This window comes from Globicephala melas, chromosome 2, assembly GCF_963455315.2.
Source record: "Globicephala melas chromosome 2, mGloMel1.2, whole genome shotgun sequence".
Lineage (NCBI taxonomy): Eukaryota > Metazoa > Chordata > Mammalia > Artiodactyla > Delphinidae > Globicephala > Globicephala melas.
Genome location: NC_083315.2, coordinates 169,579,793 through 169,603,346, shown reverse-complemented (window position 1 = coordinate 169,603,346; position 23,554 = coordinate 169,579,793). Strand labels below are relative to the sequence as shown.

General features: G+C 36.6%; 1 protein-coding gene across 9 annotated transcripts in view; it reads right to left on the bottom strand.

Annotated features, from left to right (window-relative positions):
- Positions 1 to 1,423: 1,423 nt before the first annotated feature.
- Positions 1,424 to 23,554, bottom strand: part of VRK1 (VRK serine/threonine kinase 1) — a 77,969-nt gene continuing 55,838 nt past the window's right edge. For 4 of the 9 annotated variants that reach the window (XM_060295258.1, XM_060295256.1, XM_060295257.1 and 1 more), the window contains 3 exons: positions 19,994 to 20,172; positions 6,970 to 7,060; positions 1,874 to 3,594 (listed from right to left, as the gene is read on the bottom strand). In XM_060295258.1, the coding sequence (XP_060151241.1) occupies positions 3,374 to 3,594; positions 6,970 to 7,060; positions 19,994 to 20,172 (491 nt within the window). In that variant the 3' untranslated portion in view covers positions 1,874 to 3,373. The other 5 variants (XM_030883416.2, XM_060295260.1, XM_060295259.1 and 2 more) reach the window with 5 other exon arrangements.

Sequence of the window (23,554 nt, the reverse complement as noted above, 5' to 3'; positions counted from 1 at the left end):
ACTTCTTTGAAATAAGGGGGGGGGGGTAAGAAAAACCAGAGCAAGGTAGGGAACAGAACAGCAGAACAAGGGGATAAGGGGATGCAGCCGATGAATCACACTGGCTACTATGGCTATTAGTTTTTCATTTCTGCAGCCCTGCCAATAGAGCAACATTTGAGAAAATGCCAGCACTTATTAAAAACAATATGTGAGGAAATGTTTGTTTTCTTAATATTTAACCAACAGGTTTTGCTATGTTTTTGTGTTTTGAAAAATAAAAAAGGCTAAGGCACATACACAAAAACACACCACACACATTTTATCCTATTTTAAGCATCAATGTGTTTGAAACAGAACTTGAGAGTTGATTTAGATGTTACAAATAACCTTGGGACCATAACACTGATGAGGACTAAAATCCAACATTCTACAGAAAACAGGAGGAGGCTCTGCCCAAAATCTAGTTCTCTATTCTGTAAAGTCACAGTGCCCTAGAACTTCAGGAGGCATTTAAAAGATTAACCTTCAAAGGAAAGTCGGCAGATGTGCTTTGCGTTTTTCAGTATCCGACCACTGCAGTGATAAATGCTTCGTGTGACAACTAAATACCACATCAGAGAGCCAAAAGGTAAAGTGTGTTGGTTCAGAGTTGCTCAAAATTGGTACAACTCTGACAGTTTCTGACATGTCTACATCCACCTGTACTATTATTTACTTAGTATTTTCTTCAAATCAACTTGCTTTTCTAAAAACTGAAATACCTACTTTAGGCTTGTCCTAAGCAATAGAGAAATCACCAGTTTAATGTGCTATTTATATTCTAAATACATATTAAATAAATGCTTACATATTTAAATAAAAGTGTACCTATACACCATCTAAAAACATTGTACAGGCTACAAGTGGTAAGGTGTACCACCCCTAGAAAATCCAGTCCAATCCCAATTTCTCTAACAAAGTAAATCTTGAAATTGTTCATGTTGAAATTCCAAGCTTTTGTTCCCAAGGCAACTATATAGTCTATATTTTAAAATTTCTAATCACTAAAACTCTAAAGTGCTTGGTTTACTGTACAAATATTATACCATACCAAAAAAAAAACTTGGAAGAAAAATAATCTCTTGTGAATGAATAAGCCAAATATATATATATATATATTTGACAGTATTTCCTTAAAGGAAGCCAGTCTAAAACAATCTTTGATCTGGCCACCACTTGATAATTGCCTGTTTTCTTACCATACAGCTTGCATACTTACATAATTCTCAAGTAATCTTTCAAATGCATGTATTTCATCTCTCACAGATAAACTTACTACTCCATTTCTTCTTTCATAATCTTTTCTCTTCTTTGTACCTCTCATTTCCTAGAGCAGGTGCTTAACAAATGCTTGTGGAACTGAGCAAAATCAATACAAAACAAATCTTATGCCCACAACAAATTTGTATCAAGCAAAAAGAGACCTTTATTTTAAGTTGTGTACTTCCTTAAAAGTAAGGATTTTGCCAAACATTTTATACACTGTAGGAAATATACAACGATTAGAAAAGTGCATGTCATAGTAATATTTCTTATACGTACCCCAGAACCTCAAACACACAGCATGGGACAGCTTCAAGGGTATAACCTTAATACTGTGAAATTTTATAAATTAGGCTTTAGTAAATTCTACAAAGTATTTAATAAAAAAAAGTCTGCTTTTCAAAGACATAGGTACTTCATTGTTTCCCCCACTCCACAAGACTCACATGAAAATAAAACACTTAATACAGAAAAAGAGGAAAAGTCAAATGAAAGAAGGAAAGAGTCAAATGAAAGGAAGAAAAGAAAAACTGGTTCACAGTATTTGATTTACTTCTGGACTCTCTTCCTGGTTCTTGAACCTTGAAGAGAAAACAAAGAGATTTAAATCACTAATCATTAACTTACAAAAGCAAAAGAACAGAAATATAAGTATTTCCATATATGGTTATTAATATTTAAAAATCTAATTGACTATGATGATTTGTGGAGACGAAACTGATACACAAGTTATAACTGTTAATACCCTAAAAATCTTAGGAAATTGTGTTAATTTTTTAGTGTGTCAAAAAATATGCTAACAAAGCCGACCTTCTAGTTTGAAGTTATACAGAATGCATCCGCTGGTAAAAACATACCCCATTTACACTGGTCCTGAACTATTTCTCCCCCAAATTTTTATTGTACAATTAAAAACATTATCTCCTAATGTAAACTATAGCAACAAGATAGGTACTCCATAAGCAACAAGGACCTACTGTATAGCACAGGGAAGTCTGCTCAATATCATGGGAAAAATATTTGAAAAAGAACAGATATCTGTATATGTATATATACAGATCACTTTTCTGTACACTTGAAACTAACACAATGTTGTTAATTACACTCCAATATAAAATAAAAAGTTAAAACAAAAAAAGATAGGTATTCCTTGGGGGGAAGCACTGAGGATATGCATATTGTGGAAAGCAAGGCATTTTTCTAACTGTGTTGCTTTTTAAAGCCTGCTCCCTCTACTCTTTAGGCAGAAGAGCACTGGGCTAATCCAAATGCAAAGTCTTGTCCACGAGGGATTAAACAGACCCCAGCTAAGTCGCCTTCTAGAAAAGTATCACATCTGATACTGGCCTAAGTGCCTTATGACAGTTCCTCTCCAACTATTCCTGCGCTGGAAGAATGCAGTGCTTCTCTACCGGGAGCAGGTGGATCCGCCTCCCCGAGGAGACTTTGTCTCCCACCCCACCCCAGGCCACCTCCACCGCGAGCACAGCAGAGTCAGAAGGACAAGCTTAGGCCCGATCACAACTGCCTGTGGTGGCAAGAGGAGCGTGTCTTCCATGGCCTCGGGCTTCCCTCTGCCAGGAGAGAGCAATGGTACCACGGTGAGGGCAGCGTGGGGCCCACGATCAATCAATAAACACACTGAACAGAAAAGAGATCAGTACTTCTCTTCTGAAACATACAAAACATTCTTTGAATCTGGGACAAAATATCTACCACACATGTCTAATCATAAACAGTTTCTAAAGGCTTTCTGACTACAGGTTTATTTAGGTACTTAATTGGAAGATCAGTTTGTTTGTTATTTTTCCAAGTTCTAGTTTTTATTCAATTGCCATACATTTCAATTCATGCAAACTTCAAAGTTATATGAGTATCTTCTTTTCTCTGCCACTCATAGTGCATGGCCTACACTATGGTGGGTTTAAACTTTTGAGTTTTTTCTTCAATTTTTGTGATATAGCCTTCTTTTAAAAATATTCCATGGTAGATTTTTAGGTTTTTACTTCAACAATTTTGAAATTAATTTTCCATAGAAAACTGAGAACGCTGTGATTGTCTGAAATTGGAATAACAGGATATCGCAAGATCAAGGTCTATAATCAATACTATAGTACATCTCCCTTTCAATAAAATTCGAATCTATAGTCACATTAAAAAGGACACTAGGGCTTCCCTGGTGGCGCAGTGGTTGAGAGTCCTTCTGCCGATGCAGGGGACGTGAGTTCGTGCCCCGGTCCGGGAAGATCCCACATGCCGCGGAGCGGCTGGGCCCATGAGCCATGGCCGCTGAGCCTGCGCGTCCGGAGCCTGTGCTCCGCAACGGGAGAGGCCGCAACAGTGAGAGGCCCGCGTACCGCAAAAAAAAAAAAGAAAAAGAAAAAAAAAAGGACACTAAAGTCAACGATTATCGCTATATTCTCATTAATGTCCTAATTTGACATTTTACTCTTAGATTAAATTCCGTTACTGCTTATCCCCATTCAATCTAGATTTAAAGTTTTTCACTGCAACTAAGAATGCCATCACCACCTGCAACTTATTATATAATCATATTATGCAACTTAGAGACTTTATCAGTTCAGTATTTTTCCTAATAATCAATTCTGACTGTTGCAGAAAAAAATCTATTTCTCCTCCCGTCCCATATATACTCATTTTCATAATACTTTACTAGTAAATATATACTCATTTTCATAATACTTTACTAGTGGCAAAAGGCCCAATCATAAGACTAATGTGTAAAACTTAATACTTGAAAAATAAAATATACAAGGTTGGGATACTCTTCTATGATTTTATAATGCAGAAGGAAAAAAACAAGTGGGAAATTTCTTTGTAGGGTGCCTTAAAAATATCTCTTTCTTGACTAGACCGCAACTATTCAAGGGGTAAACATAAGTCACGCTTTCCTCAAAGAATCCTCAAGAATGGTCCAAAATCCAAGGTACTTCAAAAACACCACCAAGAGTAGGCTGTTGAGTTCTGTCTGTTGTATGAACGGTAGGGACAAAGTATACTGGCCATAAATATCATGGCTGTATTAACTAATTTTTAGTACAGTTCTGAAATATTGGCCTGGTTTTGAAATGCCAGAATATGTGTAGTTTTTAAAGGTTTATCATTTTGTGGGGAAAAAATTACTTGGAGCAAATTACCAAATTTTCTCAATTGGTAAAAATCATGCCTTGCTTAAAACTACAAGGATTAGAGGCCTCTGTTCTTCTTGAAAACGACCCCTCACCCCTCTCTTTCTTTGAGAAGACCTACACAAGACACATTAGAAAGCTTTCAAAATGTGTTCTTACACAATAGACGCCCAGCTACTCAAAATGAGTTTAGGTGTATCGAGAAAATTATACACGTTTTTTAAATGGTCTAAATAGATATTAAAGGAAAGTTGTCCCCATTTTGCTAGGCACAGCATTCTGAGAGATCACACCGTGAGAAAAATCTCTTACCATATGTAAACCATAAATCGTGTTTGAAAATAAAATTGTTAATGAAGAAACTGACATTTCTAAAGCAGCTGTTAGAGGTGACCATTCTTGAAACATGTTTCTGACACAAAATCTTAAAGCTCTAAAACACAGAATTCACTGAATTATATATTTCTTTAAAAAACTTCAAATGTAATAATGTGCCTTCTCATTCAGGTTACTTTAAACTGATGAATACATAAACATACATTTTCATGAACCCTTGGATCGCTTTAGTTTTCTTTGCTAGAAGCAATAACATTTTACTACCTCAGGTAATATTTCTCTCATTTATGAATATTTAGATAGTAAAATACCTTAACTAGCCTTATACTTTAGGGGGGGAAAAAGAATTACAATTGGAACAGTATTTAATTAAAGCAATTTAGAGTTTATATGAATAAAAGAGAATTTGATTATTTTTTATCTTCATTTTTTAATATCAAAAAGAAATCTGGATTATTCTCTTTAAATTAGTGATGGGGTCTACTCTCTTCTTTTGTCATTAATAAATAAAACAAAAATACTAATATATTTTCTCACAGTAAAAACCATCAGTATAAGGACCTTAAATTAAAATTTTAGGTGTAAGAAACAGTTTTCGTAATTACAGTCAAATTTAAAATCACGTATGTATCAAAACAAATACCTCTGATGCTCACTAAGCAAAGTTCAGATAACAAATGACCTCTAGGCATGAGGAGACACATGAGTCTTCCCTATGCACAGCTGGAAACTGGCTTTGGTCTAAATGGGTATCAACTTTACTATAACAACGTAAGCCCTTTCTTAAACTAAAATCTCCCGTTTTAAAATGTAAGGGATTTGAGTAAGAATATTACTCTATCTTCATAAGCGCTCCTTAACTTTGCTCCCACTCACTGCCACAGCCGCTGCTGCTGCCTCTGGCTGAGACATGCTTTGATGTGCTGCTCCTTGGGACTCCCCACCTCCTAGTAACAGAATGAACAAGACAGGGGAGAAAGGGGAAAAACAACAAAAACAGGAGGGAATGGAAGATGGCAGCAGAAAAGTAAGAGGGACTATTTCAAAACCTTTAGCTTCCAGAGTGACGTTATACACTCGCTCTTCAGTTATCCCAAGGATTCTCTTGGGTAAATTCAGATAAACCTAAGGACGTACTATCCATAATATATAATGAAGAAAATGTTAATAAAAGCAGGGTGAAGATGATTCTCTTTGAAAGTCAATTTTTGCCTTCCGCAAACATGCATGGCTATCACTGTCAAAGGGAAGGTAAAAATACATCACTGGCCTAACTCTACTGGGCACTTACACTTTGATGAAATTTTTACCAAAAATAAGCCTCTTCTATTAGAAATCAGAAATATTTCAGGACCAATAAACTAATAAATAAATAAAAGGCAGACAGATAGAAGAGATATCTGGCGGGGGGTGGAAGTGGTACTGTAGCCAGCTCTGAATCTCTCCTCACTGAGGCAAGTAAACCATCTCTCATGAAACCTGGAACACATTTTCCCATCTTCTGAGCCCCACAGGTGTGCCTACACACCACAGACTGGCCATTTATTAACCAGACCAAAGTCCAACCTAGTCTTGCCCTTTGCAGATGCTGCCTTTGCTAATGTCACTTCTGGAACTACTCCATACTAAAAGTGCCTTCAGCACCAGTACATAAGCCATTGAAGAAATGACTTTATACCTTGCTTTTTGCTTTAAGACCTTTGGGAAGTGATGATTCGAGGCTTTAATTCCTTGCATCCCAACTTGCTGAGAGAAAAGAAGAGTTGGCAGACTCTGCAGTAAGCCACGTACTAACCACCTGACTCCTGACATTCCCTCTCACGCCCAGAGTTAGGCGGTAAGTGTGGAGAACCAGAGAGACAGTAGCCTGAGAGGTAAGAGTTCTGGTCTCTACGTCTAACCCTTTCACAACAGTTCTGTCATTTAAATGCTCTGTGTCTTGGGCTCCATATCTGCAAAATGAGAGTAACTCCTGGTCTCAACTTCATGATTGTAGACATGATTATAGTAAATAACACAATGTGAACAAAGGACATTGTGATACATACTGTATAAATATTAGATCTTCTCCTACATTTTTTAAATTATAAAATGAGAATGTTATGACCCAAATAGTTAACCCCTTATTCAGTGGGAGGAAATGAAATTTGTGTTTATTATATATAAGAAAAGAGCTAAGAGGCAAGACTGTTCAACTTACGGGTTTGTGTGGCCTCTTCTGTCTGTGTATCTGAGCATTCCATATCTTCGACACCAGGTTGTGTGCTCTGCTCTATTTCTTTCTTTCTCTTCTTACATATAAAAATTAAACAAAAAAAAAAAAAAAAAGAAAAAGATGTGGCATGATGGTCAATTAAGAAAATATACAGGGCTTCCCAGGTGGTGCAGTGGTTGAGAGTCTGCCTGCCGATGTAGGGGACATGGGTTCGTGTCCTGGTCCGGGAAGATCCCACGTGCCGCGGAGCGGCTGGGCCCGTGAGCCATGGCCACTGAGCCTGCACATCCGGAGTCTGTGCTCCGCAACGGGAGAGGCCACAACAGTGAGAGGCCCGTGTACCGCAAAAAAAAAAAAAAAGAAAATATACAAACTTATCAGATATTAGCATATATATATGAATCTATACAGGTGTGGGTATGTCAAAACATACAGGAAGAATACACACAACTTCCTGGTGGGGGTCACCTAAGGAAAGGGGCGGGGGGTGAAAGAAAAGGGGATTAAGGGAACCTTCAACTATACAGTTAGTCTGGAAGTGGGTATACTTCTTATATCCACCTCTAACTTTTTATGCCTCATATAATTTATTATTGAAAGCCATGTTTTAACCATCAGGACTGATCATACAGAAACTCTCTTTGAAAGCTGATACTTGCTCAGGCCAATGATACTTATTTTCCCCATTTTACGCTGCATGTGTGGGGTGGGGTAAATGTACTTGATAAATAGGAAAATATGTGCCTGGCCCATGTATCGCATCAGTGGTTATGCCCTCTAAACTGATGGGGAAATTCTGTGGATCAATGATGGCAAACTTCCAATAAATGTTTTATAATTTAAAGTTTAAGAGGGCCATAAACCTTACTGTAAAAGAAGAGTCTTAAAAGTACAAAGCGCTCCTAAAATCTCAAAAACAGGTTGGATTTTCCACCACTCTCTCAGGCCTTTCCTATTTTCTACATATTTTTCTAGTTGAGTGTTACTTAGGAGTTAATGCCTACGTTCTGTCACCATTCATTCTTCCCAAATGTTCATACAATTTCTTTTTCTTACTTTCTATCACTACATTTCCTAACTAGCTCAGTCCTGTGTAAAGTTTTAAAATACTTAACATCTCTATACGTAGGTATAACTATAGAAGGACATTAGTAAGGAACTGAAAACTTTGCACTTTTCATGCAACTTTATCCCATGTAATCTCAAATTTAAATGTGTTAAAATCTACATCAGAATTCATTACTTCTCTAGGTTGCCTAAAATAAGTCTGTAGCATTCAGGAAATCATCTGATACTTCCCAAATTTCACAGATTCACGACACATCAGAATGTCCTCTTATATATTTTCCTAACAATATTAAGTTAAACTTTGCCTAAGAATTTTCCTCACTTCAGGCCATTTTGTGTACAGCTATAAAAGGGTATAATGTCTGCTGACAGGACATTGTTCTTTTGCCTAATGGCAACCATGGGTTCTGTTCCAAAGAGAACTACACGGGAAAGCACAACTCTACTCAAGCCGCGTTATGTTAAAACCTCCGAATGGTCAGAACTGTTATTATCTATGTATTACAGTTAATCCCACTGTTTCAAAATATTCTTAACGGTGGCTGTGGAAAGATTAAACCTCAGAGATTCCCATCATGTCCTGAAGAAAATGCTTCACATATATAAACATAACATCTTGACTAAACCTTAAAAAACTTTCAAAGGCATTCATTTAGCAGATTTGTACATGGAGGTATTACTTCTCAAAAATAGCTGGAAGAGTGGCTGTAACTTCATATAACTGATGAGAGAAGGGGAGAGTGCCTTACATCTTTCTTTTCCAAAGTGTTGCTTCATGATTACTATCTAAACCCTGCTGGGCTGAACAGATTGGTTCGATAATTACATACAATAACTGCAGTGGGCAGGTAACCCTCAGCTGGCACAGGGCAGCTCCCCTGTGAGAACTTCCATATGCAAACTGCACTGATGGAGTGCATTAGGTACATCTTTCCTGCCGGTGCACAGGCCTGATTAACGCCAGCCAAGACTCCAAGGTTAGCATGTCAGCAGATTTGTGATGCATTAGGCAGGAATAAACACAGACACTTTTGTTCGTTCGGACCAAAATTAAGGAGGAATATTTCAGTACTATATTGCTTTCCATACAGGAGAGAATGCATTTTCCAGCTTTAGGAGGGCAGATTTTTAAATGCTCATTATAAAGGGAGCGATCCAATATGTTCTACCTAAGAGCCTAGTGCATTCATCTTGTTTTCAAGCTTATTTAATAAAAAGGAGCTTTCTTAATCTCCGTGCAGGTAAATTACATAGGAATGAAAATCAGACAGTATTCAACCAACAAAAGAAACACCTGTATTTCAGCAGTATGTACTGGGGAAAGCACTGAATTTCATTAATCCACACTTCAACTGGGTATCTCTTGCCCAACTTTTCTGACAATGTATATATCAATAGTGTGGATAGAAAGGACCAACAGTCTACAGACTAAGATCAATTAACAACAACCTTCAAGTTAAATATCTAAGTCTGTTATTCACTGCATAAGGCGATGAGTAAAATTCCAAACAATTTGCTGCCAGCTTCTTTCTACTGATATCACCAAATGCTTCATTTTGTTATTTGACAACTTTTTAGGCTTCAAATAGTACATAGTTTGGTTCTCTTTAAACAGAAAATGGCTTCACAAAGTGCATTAATCTCTGATTTTGTCATATGCCATACCAGGTCTCACAGGTGCCTTTATTTACATTTATAAATGAAATCAAAATATTGCATGACACACAAGAATAATTCATAAAGTTAGGACAGAGTTTTCTTTTAATTCAGCATGGCTAAAATATCTTTAAAAACTAGGTTTATTTTAAAGGGCATTAGTGTATATATTACACATTGTATTTTTGCAGTGCTCAGACTGCTAGGCTAAAACTTAGTTAAATTAGCAGCTTCTCACTTCCAATTTAGAAACAGGAAGACAAATCAGCGAGATGCATCGGACTGATAATTTACTAACCATCTAAACACTGACTGGAGATTAGTTATAGACTTAAAGCTGTTTTAATGGAAAAGAGAATAAAAGTCTTCAGAGACAAAAACCAAACACAATTCTTCACATCCCAACTCAAACATCCAAAGATACCCTCTAAATGCTTTCAACAGCATCTAAGAGAAGCCAATCAGATTCATGCTTGCATCAAAGGAGATGGGTACTGAAGAACTGTTGTTGGTTTTTTCCCCCTTATTACAAAAGTCATGAATGTTCATTATAGAAACTTAGAAGGTACAGCCTAAAATGTTTAAATGGTACTGCACGTGTGTGTGTCAAAGAACAAAGAACTCTAAACACAAACATGAGACTGCAATACGCAGTTAATCTTATTGGACTCATTTGATTAAGGCCACTGAAATCATCATGCAAATGTATACCCTTTAAAAATTACTATTACATTCCTTAATAGTAAGCAAAAATAGAATATGTTACTCAGTGTTTAACTAAAAAGAAAAAGGACATATCTTCTATGAAGGTAAAGAAACGTATGTGCTACACCACAATATTTACAAAACCAATGGATTTTAGTTAAACTGCCCTATGTAGACAGAAAAAACTGAGGCTGGGGACAAAAGAAAGCTGGGAGAAGCTGCTCAGTGTTTCTAGCTGGTGGTAGGGAGAAGACAAGAGCTAAGGGTTCTTGGTTCTTACTAGAACTTCTTTCCACAGAACCACGCTGCCCCCCACGGGACTTTTCGGTGTGAAGTGGCAGTTTCCAGCCGTGGTGCTTTCGTTGTAACAGATCGCTTCCTAGAGAGCTAGCGCAAACATACATACGTGTGTACTTGGCAAGCCCAGGGTCACACTCTACTTTTCGTCTCTCCCACCCTGGACACTCCTGGAGGGCAAGGACTGGGGTTTTCCCCACACGCTATTATGTACCTTACACATACACAAATATCTAGGGGTCTGCACCTGCTGAGCAACTAGTCCACTACTATTGTAGTAATAAAGAGCTGACTACGTGTTTTACCAAAAGCCCCTCAAAAACTGTGTAATGTTTAAATGGACATTAAGTAATTACAGAAATGTTTTGAGAAAAAGCAGGAAAAGGTCAGACACAACTGAAAAGAGAACAGATGAAAAGATGGGAAGTGGGTCAGAAAGTGAGTAAGTGACTTAAATGAGAGATGAATTTGAAGAATGGTCTAAAAAACTGTTATGATACACTGAAGTGATTTATTATTTTAAACAAGTTTCCATGGTAAGGGCTGTGATAAGAATAACGCACACTACAATTTCCTTCCACAGTAACCCTGATTCTATCGGAACAGAGGTAGGAATCCCATCATGTATTTTCTAAGCACCTACTGTGTGCTGGGCACTGATTCAGGCTTCATTCTCATGGAGAAAAACAGACACTAACAAATCGTTAAAGCAAAAGAGTAATTTTAGCTTTTATAAAAACATTAAGCACACACAAGTTACATTTCTAAAACTATTTGCATTTATGTAAGCCCTATAAGAAGTCATTTCAGAGTTCCATAAATGAGTCTTTTTGAGTAAGTGACCAATGTAATCCCACACACATGGGATTTCACTCTGTGAAATATCAATCCATCTGTAAATGTAACACAGGCATGAGTGCATGGCCAAACCCTGATTTTGTTTTTTGTTTAAATTTAGATATCTCTCCTGTCCACATATTTAATTATCTATTCTGAAGGTAGTTAATAATTAACATATTACTCGAGCAATTTTATCATTTATTAGCAGGTCTGGGGGTTTAGCAAAAAAAAAAGCATGACTAACAAAATGTGGAATACCTGTGTCCTTCACTAGTTCAAGCTTTCCCACTCTTATGCCATGAAGAATGAAGAATTTGCTGTAATTATCTGAAAATGGTGCACCAAAGATTATTGCTAACTCATGAGTTAGCAAATGATACCGATGCATTTGTATACTCTGTCAGAATAAATAAACAACTGAAAACACTGCACCTAGGTGGCAAGCAGAATCGACTGCTTGCTCCATGGGCAGCACACTTTTAGCAAAAGCACTGCTTTCACAAAGTACGCGTATTTGTCTACTTGCTTATCTGGAGCGAATGTGTGTCCCTTCTGAAGTTGGGCCTACTGAGGATCTAGAAACAAGCTGCTTCACAGCCCTACCGTCACCCATCCTCCTAGAAAAAACACAGCCACTGAGGAGATAATGAGCTGAAAGAAAAGCTGAACCTGGTCACATGATCTTCAGGAGCACTACATGACTGAGAACTGACTCTCATCGAATTTTCATGTAATAATGGCAATCACAAACTGGAACCGTCTCCCAACAGCACTTCTGAAAACAGTAAATCCACCTTCCAAAGTTGGCAACAATGGCCTTTCGTGACTCTAATATCATTCATATCACAAGGACCACGAAACTTCCAATACGATCAAACCTATAGTCACTTAACAACTGAGAGATGTTTCCAGAGATTCAATAAACAAAGGTCTAAAGACTAATGGGTCACTGCATTCTCTTCTATGTTGGAATTAATATGACACTTCTTCATGCTTATTTTCCTCTGAAGGTTCCATGACCTGCACCATTAATATCAAACTTTTTAGCAAAGTTAAGGTATTTCAAGGGCAACTTATGGGGAGAGGCAAATGGGTAGCTAGTTATGGTTTATTTGTCTTTAATATTTTACACCTAAAATCACTAGGAGATTTTTAAGTGCCTTGAGCTCCTCTGAGGAAAAAAGCTATGTAAATGCGTAATAATAATTAATGGTTGCATGGCCCTGGACAAGTCATCTAACCTCTTCTGAATTTCACTTTCATCATTTGTAAGCAGATGTATCTCATTCAGTGCTGTAAAGTATATGTAAAATAATTTAATATTGACAGATTACAAAATACTATCAATACATAAATGTTCAATGATAACCTAAAGTTTAAAGGGTTGATATTCTATTACCAGCACTGAGCACCATCAAGTCCCCTGGAGAATTTTCAAACTTAAGAATTAAAAGCACAAGACTCTGAAGCTATAACACTGCAAAATGAAGAGGCCAATATTTATAAAACTACATATTTCAATGAAAACGAAACCCTATGTATGTACTAGTGGGGAATTAAATGCTCTCAAGCCACACTTGAGCAAGTTTCTTACAAAATAAACCAAGCTACATTAGAGTTCCTATTAAAAACAGACTGCCTGACCTCCCCCCAATAAGGCTATGTCCACAAAATACATACTTCCTAAACTCATAGGGAGAAAACAGCGAACACAGAATTCTCTGGCACTCAGAAGTCCTCTGCTTAATGTCAACTACCTATGGTCCTTTAGTATCAATCAACAGCTTCAATGAAAAAAGTTAACTTCAAACTCATTAATGTGATTTATCCATTTTTAATATGAGTAAGTTATGGAGCTGCATTTTGGAACCTTTATTTCACAGTAATTACCATCTTGTCTTTGTTGCAAAATCAACTTTTACCAATTCCCCATCATTTACTATTCAAAACAATCAATTTGAACACACATACTCACCAAGTGAATGTAAGCCAGTCTTCATTCACATCTGCCCAATATACTCTATTTCATAAACTGAATTTTTAAGGATGTATGATCTTAGTTCAAAAGATTCAAATGAAAATGTTCTGCTATTTTCTTGACATCAAGAAACCAGAAAGACTTGAGAAAATGTAAAGTCAGTGAAACAACAGCATTAACAATAATATTGCAGTTAACATTTACTGATTACTTATTATGTGTTCAGCACTGTTCTAAGCACTTTCTAAATCTCATTTAACCCACACAACAATCTTATGAGCAAGATAGATAACATTATTTCCACAGAAAGACAGCTTTAAAAAAATGTATCCCTTATTAAACAGAAACTCACACAAATGTTTAACATAATTCCTAAAAACTAGTCATGATATCAAAGAAAAAGGGAATCCTGCTCTAATACTGTCCTTTGTGATCTAAGTTTTGAACATATCTTATAAGCATATCTTTTTGTTATGTCAAAAATAAATTCCCCTGGGTACCATTCAAGGCATTTATATGACGCCAAATTTCCTTCTATATCTCTTACAATAAAGATCGCAACATGGCGTGTGTGAATAATTGCCTACATACATACATTGGTCATGTGGCTGATAAGTACTATTATTTAAAGTCTTTTAGACTTAAATGCCCAATATCTGCTTTGCCTATTTGCAAAAGGGTTGTTTTCTACATAGAAGCTAGAATTCCAAGGTAACTCAAATTTTGGTTTGCAGTGGTTCTCAACGATGTCTGTACAAGGTAATCACCTAAAAATCCTGAGGCTCAGGTCCACCCCCAAAGTTTTTGATTTAATTGGTCTGGGGTGCAATCCAGACAATGGGATTTATAAAAGCTCCCAGGTGATTTTAATGTGCAGCCAAGGATGCCGCCCCTGCCTTTCATCTACATTAGAATCACCTGAGGCACTTGTGGTATGGTGCCCTCCCAGATCATAACATGCAAAAAACAGCTGAAGACTCCACTCTGAAAGAAAACACAGTCCTCCCCTCAAAAAGAAAATTTTATAAAATGCATTGGAGGCTTAAAAAAAAGATTTAAAAAATTGAGGAAATGAGAAATGATAATTTTTAAAAACCCAGAATAAACAAGGAAATGCAGAGCTAATAAATAGAAAAATAATCATTATAGAACTTACAAGTATACTAGAAACACTGAAAAACAGCAGACTGAGCTGACAACTAAATGACATGAAGGAAACGTGTGGGATGATTACAGATGATAAAAAGAAATTGACTAAGAATTAAGCAGTTAGACATGGAAGATGTATATGATCTCTATATAGTCAGAGACAACTACAAACATCACTGAGATAAATGAAAGAACCTATATAAATATAGGGGTATACCATATTCATGGAACAGAAAAGAATACTGTGAAGATGTCAGTTTTTCCCAAAACGACAGTCAGTACAATCTCAATCAAAATCCCAGAAGAATTTTTGTGGAAATTAATAAGCTGATTCTAAAATTTATATGTCAAGTCAAAGAGCCAAAAACAGCAAAGACAATCTTAAAGAAGAATAAAGTTGGAGAACTTATACTATCAAATATCATTATGAAGCCAGTAGTTCAAACAGTGTGGCACTGACCCAAATACAGATGAGCAGGCCAATGGCACAGAACAGAGTGTCCAGAAACAGACCCGAACACATATGGTTACCTGAAAACCAGTTGCATGCTGTGGGGACATTATAATCTTTTCAATAAATAGTTCAGATCAACTAGATATCCACAGGGGGTAAATAAACACCGACTCACACCATGCGCAAAATCAATTTCTGTTAAACTGTAGACCTAAATGAAAAAGATAAAATTTCTTGACAAAAGATTGTCTTCATGATCTTGAGGTAGACAAAATGTTCCTAAAATAGAATAAACAAAGCACTAGCCATAAACAAACAAAAACCTAATAAATTATGATTAATTAAAGTGAAGAACTTCTGTTCATCAAAAGATACCACACTAAGAGAGTGAAAAGATAAACCACAAGCTGTAAAAAAAATATGTGCAATACATATATTGCATATATATACAAAGTGCTTAACTCTGCAAATCAAAGGAAAGCAGACAACCCCAATTTTTTTTAATGGACAAAAGACTTGAAATGCACCTCACAAAAAAAGGATAATCAAGACTGACAGGCGGGCTTCCCTGGTGGCACAGTGGTTGAGAGTCCGCCTGCCGATGCAGGGGACATGGGTTCGTGCCCCGGTCCGGGAAGATCCCACATGCTGCGGAGCAGCTAGGCCTGTGAGCCATGGCCGCTGAGCCTGCGCGTCCGGAGCCTGTGCTCCGTAATGGGAGAGGCCACAACAGTGAGAGGCCCGCGTACCGCAGAAAAAAAAAAAGACTGACAGGCTATGAAAAGGTGTTCAAAATCAATATTCTCAAGGAGATCAAATTAAAACCATAAAGAAATACTAGTAAACATCTACCAAAATAGATAAAGTTAAACATAATGCAATAGCTAGTGTCAGTGAGCAACTGGAACTCTCATAAGCTGCTGTGGGAGAGTAAACTGGGCAAATTGCTTGGCGGTATCTACTAAAGCTACTAAGCATACGTAAACCCTACGCCCCAGGAATTCTACTATGTATACACCAAACTTGAAATAATTATATATGTTTCCCAAAAGAATTTGTAAGAGTGTTCTTAACAGCATTATTGCAATCACCAAAAACTGGAAACAATGCAAACATCCATCCACCAAGAGCAGAAGGGATAAATGAATCATGATATAGTCATATAATGGAGTACTACACAAGAATAAAAAAACAAAAGACTTTTGTTACTTGTGACAGCAAGGAAATTCAGAAATGCAAGGCAGAAATAGAGACACAGATGTAGAGAACAAATGTATGGACACCAAGGGGGGAAAGTGGCGGGGGAGGGGGTGGTGGAGTGATGAATTGGGAGACTGGGATTGACATGTATACATCAATATTTATAAAATAGATAACTAATAAGAACCTCCTGTTTAAAAAAATAAAATTCAAAAAGAAAAAAAGAAATACAAATGAATGAAAGACAGACACAAAAGTGTACAAAACGTATGGTGCTACTACTATGTTTTTCTTTAATAGCAAAACTAATTTATGGTGTTAGAAGTCATGAAATTGATTACTCTTACTGAAGGGGTAATAGCTGGGAGTAGGGCATGAGAAAGGTTTCTGGGGTTTCTGCAATGATCCGTATTTTGATTTGGGTGACGTCTAAATGCATACGTTCACTTTGTAAAGTTCAAATTCCACAATTATTTGTGCACTTTTCTGTACATATGTCATAATCTCACTCAAAAATTTAGGGAAAAAATTACTTGACAAAATCCAACCAAATAAGACAAGATTCAAAATAAAGAACTCAATAATGGGGTATCTAAGGAAAGAAATTCTTAGTAAACACTGAGTCCACTTAGATACAGAACTAAGGCTAAACTACCATTGAAAAACAGAAAGAAATGTATCAACTGCAACAATTTAAATTTACATAATTAAAATACAGTTTCTATCATTCTATAACACAAAAACAGCTAGATAGATCTTCACCAAATGTAGATGGTATATTTGGGGGCAATCTGACCTTAACTATAGGCTACATGGTATAAATTTAATACTACATTAGGTGTGATCATCTCAAAGAGATAGAAAGTTGTCCACCAGAGGAGCTGCAGGCCACTGATGTGCATTGGAAGACCTTTCTCTGCTCTTGTTCAACTCTTTGTACCATGTTCCAGGCTGAGTGCCAGCAGGAATTTATTTATTATTTACTTAATAATGATTTTTAAGGGCATGGTGATACTTAGTGTCTTTCTACTTCAGATTTATGTCATCCCCAAATTCTGTGCTTTAAATACTCCTCTTAGGTTATTGAGACTAAAACCAGGTCAAAGTGGATACATTCATATTTCAGGATAGTTTCCCAGTTTACTATACCATAATCAAGCACGGCTGTAAAAAAATGGATAGAAGGCTTGCTTCATTCCACTGTCGATCAATTCTTATAGGTTTTTTACCGTATCTCTTAGGAATATAAAGAGAAATATATATTGAATTGATTAAACTTATCCCTTTCAGAGATATGAGTGTCCTAAATACAAAGAACATATACTTTTATTTTAAAGTTTTAAAAAATTAAGACAGAGGAAAAGAAGGAGCAAGTATGCAATTATAAGGATTAATACAGTTTCTATGATGAAGCATTATATTCAGCTCTGAACTTCCTAGTAACCAGAGCAAAAAAGAATCTCAACTACATACTCCTTCCTAAAAAAGAGAAGGAATACTAATTTCTCAAAGAAGAGAGCTTTCTCTCGTGGGAGCCCCCAGACTGAAAAGCTGGATGGAGCTCTGCTCTTATCTGTTTTAGCTGTGGCGTATTTACAATTTATTTGAAGAAAATGTTCTGATGCTTTAAAAAGAAAAAGAAAGAAAACTTAAAAAAAAAAAACCTGCTCTGGTCCAACTCTTTCACTTTACAAACAAAAAACAAAAGGCCAACAAAATTAACAACTCACCTACAGTTACATGGTTATCAAGGAGCTTCATGATCTTACCTAATCTTAACTTTTATTAGTTTCTTTTTAATACAAAAACAATCCTATATCAGCTCTGAGGGGAAAAAAAGCAGCAAACTAATGAAGGAAATCTAACAGTTCAGCTTTTTATTCATTTCCTCCCCCTAAATGAAGCTTTATACATGTAGGGGATGATCTAACAAGAAATTTCCAGCTTTCTGAACTACCCAAGGACACAAGAGAATTATAAGGTCACAGATGTTAGCTCTGCAGCAGACTGACCTACTCAGCTGTAAAGTCAGCCAACCCGCAGACACCAAATTTTCTCTAGCATGTAGGTACAAACAACAGTGATTTGCAAAGGAAAGGGGAATGGTACAGGACAAGTTCTTACCTCAACAGAGATCTTTACTTTTCAATCAGCAAAATTTTAGAGAAAAACACTACAGAAGCCAGCTATAAATATTAACGTACAAAAATCTGTCCTGAGCAAGGAGATGCATGCTGTATGTTTATACGTGTATGCAAACTGTAAGTTTACCACCTTACTCAAAAATTCCACTCAGCCTTCCATTTATCCTCTTCACTTAAAGCTGGATATGGCTTTCCACACGGTTGTCGACCACAAAAACACAAAAATGGAGCAGATGAAATTAAGACAAAACTTACGAAAGCAAAAAGATGTAAATATAGATGCATATGTATAATTTCAGATTCTGTGATGAAATTACAAAGACATCTACTATTAGCCAAAAAAGTCAAATTCATGATCCAATGTCAAAATTCCTATCTCCTTTGTAAGTTCTTTTAATATGCTGCTTCTTATTTTAAAGGGAGAAAATCTGTTTTTAACTCTTTATCTCATAGTTTGGAATATAAGATTTCCAAAGGAATCTACTGGAATTTACAGAGTTAACAACAATTGAAACAGTCAAAAATGTAAAAAAATATTTTTCTTCTAAAAGCAGTTTTCCTTTCCCATGTAAAAGCAACTAGCACATTTTAGTAAACAATTTCAGATTGAAAAGGAAATTAAGGGCTTCCCTGGTGGCGCAGTGGTTGAGAGTCCGCCTGCCAATGCAGGGGACACGGGTTCATGCCCCGGTCCAGGAAGATCTCACATGTTGCGGAGCGGCTGGGCCCGTGAGCCATGGCCGCTGAGCCTGCGTGTCCGGAGCCTGTGCTCCGCAACGGGAGAGGCCACAACAGTGAGAGGCCCGTGTACCGCAAAAAAAAAAAAAAAGGAAATTAAGTTGATCAATAATTATTAAAAATAACCAATAAGCTGATGTATACCTGCAAAATCTAAATTTTAAAGTGATACCAGGAGTTATTTACATGCCTGTGCAATATTTCTACCATAAAGTTTATTATTTAACATTTCTTTCCAAAAAATTAATTCCCTTATATACAGATACACAGCTTTACATAATGACATTTCTGTAAAGAGCAAAATAATGTTCAAATGGGAAACACAACACGACAACAAACAAGGAAACTTTCAAATGGTAATTTTTCAAAAGCAATTTTCAAATAGTAAATACTTGGACCACACCAATGAACAAGGGAAAAGTGAAAGACAAGATCAACCCTAAGGGGTGACGTGGGAGAAAAGAACACACAGACTATGAATTGAGTGCCCCGCCCAAATCCCTCTGCCAGACATTAGTATCCTGAGTTAGAATCTCTTTAGGAATTTCCTAACTTGCTACTGGACATAAGAAACACATAAATACTCATTTTTCTACCACCCTCTACGTATTTTTCCATATCATAAAGAGTTTGCTTTTACATAATGATGAAAAATATTTAATTGCATAGCAATCTGTTATTATTTTCTTTACTGAGCTACTGGTTCTCTTACCTAAAATTAATACTTGTTGCAATTATAGTCACAGGACGCCCAAAGGAAAATTCAGTAACAAAACTCACCTTTGTTATTGTTTTTGCTTTCAAACTTCCATTCTCCACAACACTGAGGTCCAGCTTGCTGTCATCCTTACTTCCTATAGCTTTCAGTCCTTGCAAAAGAATATCTCGTAACTTTTGATAAAGAGGTTTTTCAGCATAATCCAGTAATTTCACTGTTTCCATGTACTTAGCAATTTCATCTAAAAGAATAACACAATTATTTTGTAATTTTTTGTCATAAATACAACATACTTTTCTAAGAAAATGATACATGGTTATACTAAAATTAGAATGCAAATGTATAGCTTGTTAAACATGTTTTTTTCAATCACTTCTTCAAAGGAAAGTATGCTTTTGAATTCAAGAATTGTCAGATAAGTCAAATAAAAAACGTATTTTGAGAAACAACGTAAAAAACGTTTTTTAATTGTGAGATAGTAAGACAGAAGACATGCTTAACATTTAAATATATACAAAAAATAAATGCTGCAGTTTTAAAGCTATTTTTTTAAAAGGACCTAGAGTAAAGATTATAAAGTAAAATGTGCTTAAGTATACAATAAATATCCTAGCCAGTATTTTTTTTTGCCACAAAAGCCATTAGTTCTACAGAAGACAGCTGTATTCTTTGCGTAAATAAGAAATAAAACATATGAAAAACAGGTTGAAAAAAAGAAAAAGAAGCAAGGCCTGGTTTTCCCATAAGAGAAAAATCGACTTCTGAATGATGAAAGGTTTACTGTACACTGAGGCAGAACCAAACCCATAAGAAGAAATCTTACTAGTCAAGATCAACACTTTTCAACATCCATCTAAAAATCCATCTTTAGGCTAATGACTCATACATGTTATATCCCCAGCCCAGCCTTTCCACTGCTCTCCAGACTTGTATATACACTGATTTCCACTGACTCATATCAAATCCCAACAAATGCAAATCCAAACTCCCGACCAACCCCTAAAACCTGTTCTCCCTGTGGTTTTCCCTGTCTTGGTTACTGAAAATTCCATCCTTCCAGCACCTCAAGCCAAGAATCCTCTTCCCACACCCCACATCCAATAAATTAAGAGATCATGTCAGTGCTACACACGCACACGTATATACACATTCATTCATTCAGGTATTCATTAAGCACCCATCACATGCCAGGCATGTTTCTAAATGCCTGGGTACATGAGAAAAAAGAAAAAAAAAATCCCTCCCTTCAACTTTCTTAATCTGAAAAAGGGGATCTATAGAAAACCTAAAGCAAACATTACCAAGTATGGTAAAATACTGAACACTTCCCTGATGAGAGAAGGAAATGGCAAGGAAGTCCACTTGCCCAGTTCCCATTCTGCCTGAAAGTCCTGTAGTTTTTAGCCAGTACAGTAAGGCAAGAAAAGAAACAGAAGGCATCACGAGTGGAATGGAAGATGTAAAACAGTTTATTCATGAACATGACAGTGGATGCAGAAAATCCTAAGGAATCTATAAGAAAACTTCTAGAACCAATATGTAAATTTAACAAGGTCACAGGATATAAGGTAAATATTTAGAAATCTATTTTACTTCTATATACTACCAACAAGCAATTAGAAAAATAAATTTTAATAAAAATATATCACTTAACAATAGCATCAAATACCTAGTAACAATTATAATGAAAGACGGGCAAGATTTTTTCCAGATTAAAACTATAAAACACAGGTAACACAGAAACTGAGACCAAATTAAACAGAAGACATAAAGTATCAATAGTATAAAGATGCCAATGCTCCCCAGTTAGTCCAGAGTCCATGCAATCCCACTCAGAATTCCAGCAAATTGCAGAGGGACAGGATGTGTGCAGAACTGACAAGGTGATTCTAAAATGTACACAGATATACAAATGATCAAGCAAAACAGAAAGTCAAGTATAAAGAAGAAACAGTGCTAGAGGACTTAAACTACCATGTATCAAGACTTAAAGCTACAGTAATTAAGACAGTGGGGCCCAAGAAGAGAAAAAAAGAACAATAAAAGAGCCCAGAAACAGACTCACAAATCCACACCTGATTTAACACAAAGGCAGCATCACAGGGAAAGGCTGGTCTTTTCAAGAAAGGCTGCTGTTAACTCTGTTAACTATGCAAGGTGATAGATGTGTTAAATTATGTCAATCTTGGTAATCATTCTCCAATGTGTATGTACAGACAGGCACACCTCAGAGACATTGCAGGTTCAGTTCCAGACCACCGCAATAAAGTATCACAATAAAGCAAGTCACTTTAATTTTTTTTGTTCCCCAGTGCACATAAAAGTTATGTTTACACTATACTGTAGCCTATTAAGTGTGAAATAACATGATGTCTAAGAAAATGTAGGTACCTTAATTAAAAAAACACTTTATTGCTAAAAAAATGCCAACAATCGTCTGAGTTTCAGCGAGTCATAATTTTTTTGCAATGGTAACATCAAAGATCACTGATCACAAATCACCATAATAAATAGAATAATAATGAAACAGTTTGAAATATTGTGAGAATTACCCAAATGTGACACAGATAGGAAGTGAGCAAATGCTGCTGGAAAAATGGCACCAACAGACGCTCGACCCAGGGCTGTCACAAACCTTCAATGTGTAAAAAACACAGTATCGACCAAGTGCAATAAAGTGAACAGCTATAAAACGAGGTATGCCTGTATATCAAATCATCATGTTATACAATTATATTTTCAGTTATTCCTCAATAAAGTTAAAAAGTAAATAAAAACATCCAAAAAATGCAACAGTGGGAATTAATTTCACAAATGCAATACTGAGTGAAAGACAAAGAACTCCAATAGAAACCAGAACGTTAAAAATCCCTGCCCTCGTGAAAGTATCTATTTTGTTCACGCTATGATTCCATTTCTATATAGTTCAAAAACAAATCCTTAGTGTTGGAAGTTAGGCTAGTGATTCATTAGGCCAGTGGGAGAGGCTCGTGATTGGCAGGAGGCACCAGGGCGTGTTTCTGAAAAAGCCTATAACATTCTATTTCTAGATGTGGTTGGTAGGTTGCAAGTTTAAAAGGCATAAGGTCAGGGTGGACCTCCTGAAAAGGAGATAACTGAGCAAAGGCTTGAAAAGACTTCTAAATATATCCACACCGACCACTCCTCACTACCTGCACTGCTACTTCCCTTGCTTGGATTATTGCAGTAGCCTCCTACCAGCTCCTGTTTATACCCGGCCTTGCTTCCCTAGCAGTCGATCTTCACAACAGGAGGTGGAGAGAGTTCCCTTAAAGACAGACAATTCACGTCCCTCTCCTCCAAACCTCACATGCTCCTGCTCAAAGTAAAAGCCAAAGCCCTATGATGGCTTAAAAGCAGGCATCCCTCAAGTACACCAGGCACTCACGTTCCTTCTGCCTGGAAACGCTCTTCTCCAGACTTCCCCAGAGCTCGCTCCCTATCTCCTTCCTACAACTATTCAATTGTCACCTCCTCAGTGAGGCCATCCCTGGCCACCCTATTTACAATTCCAATCCACCTCCTCGCTTCACTCCCCAACCCATCCCCACACCCCCTAACTCTACTCGCTGCTTTCTTCTTTCTGCCACAGTACTAACCAT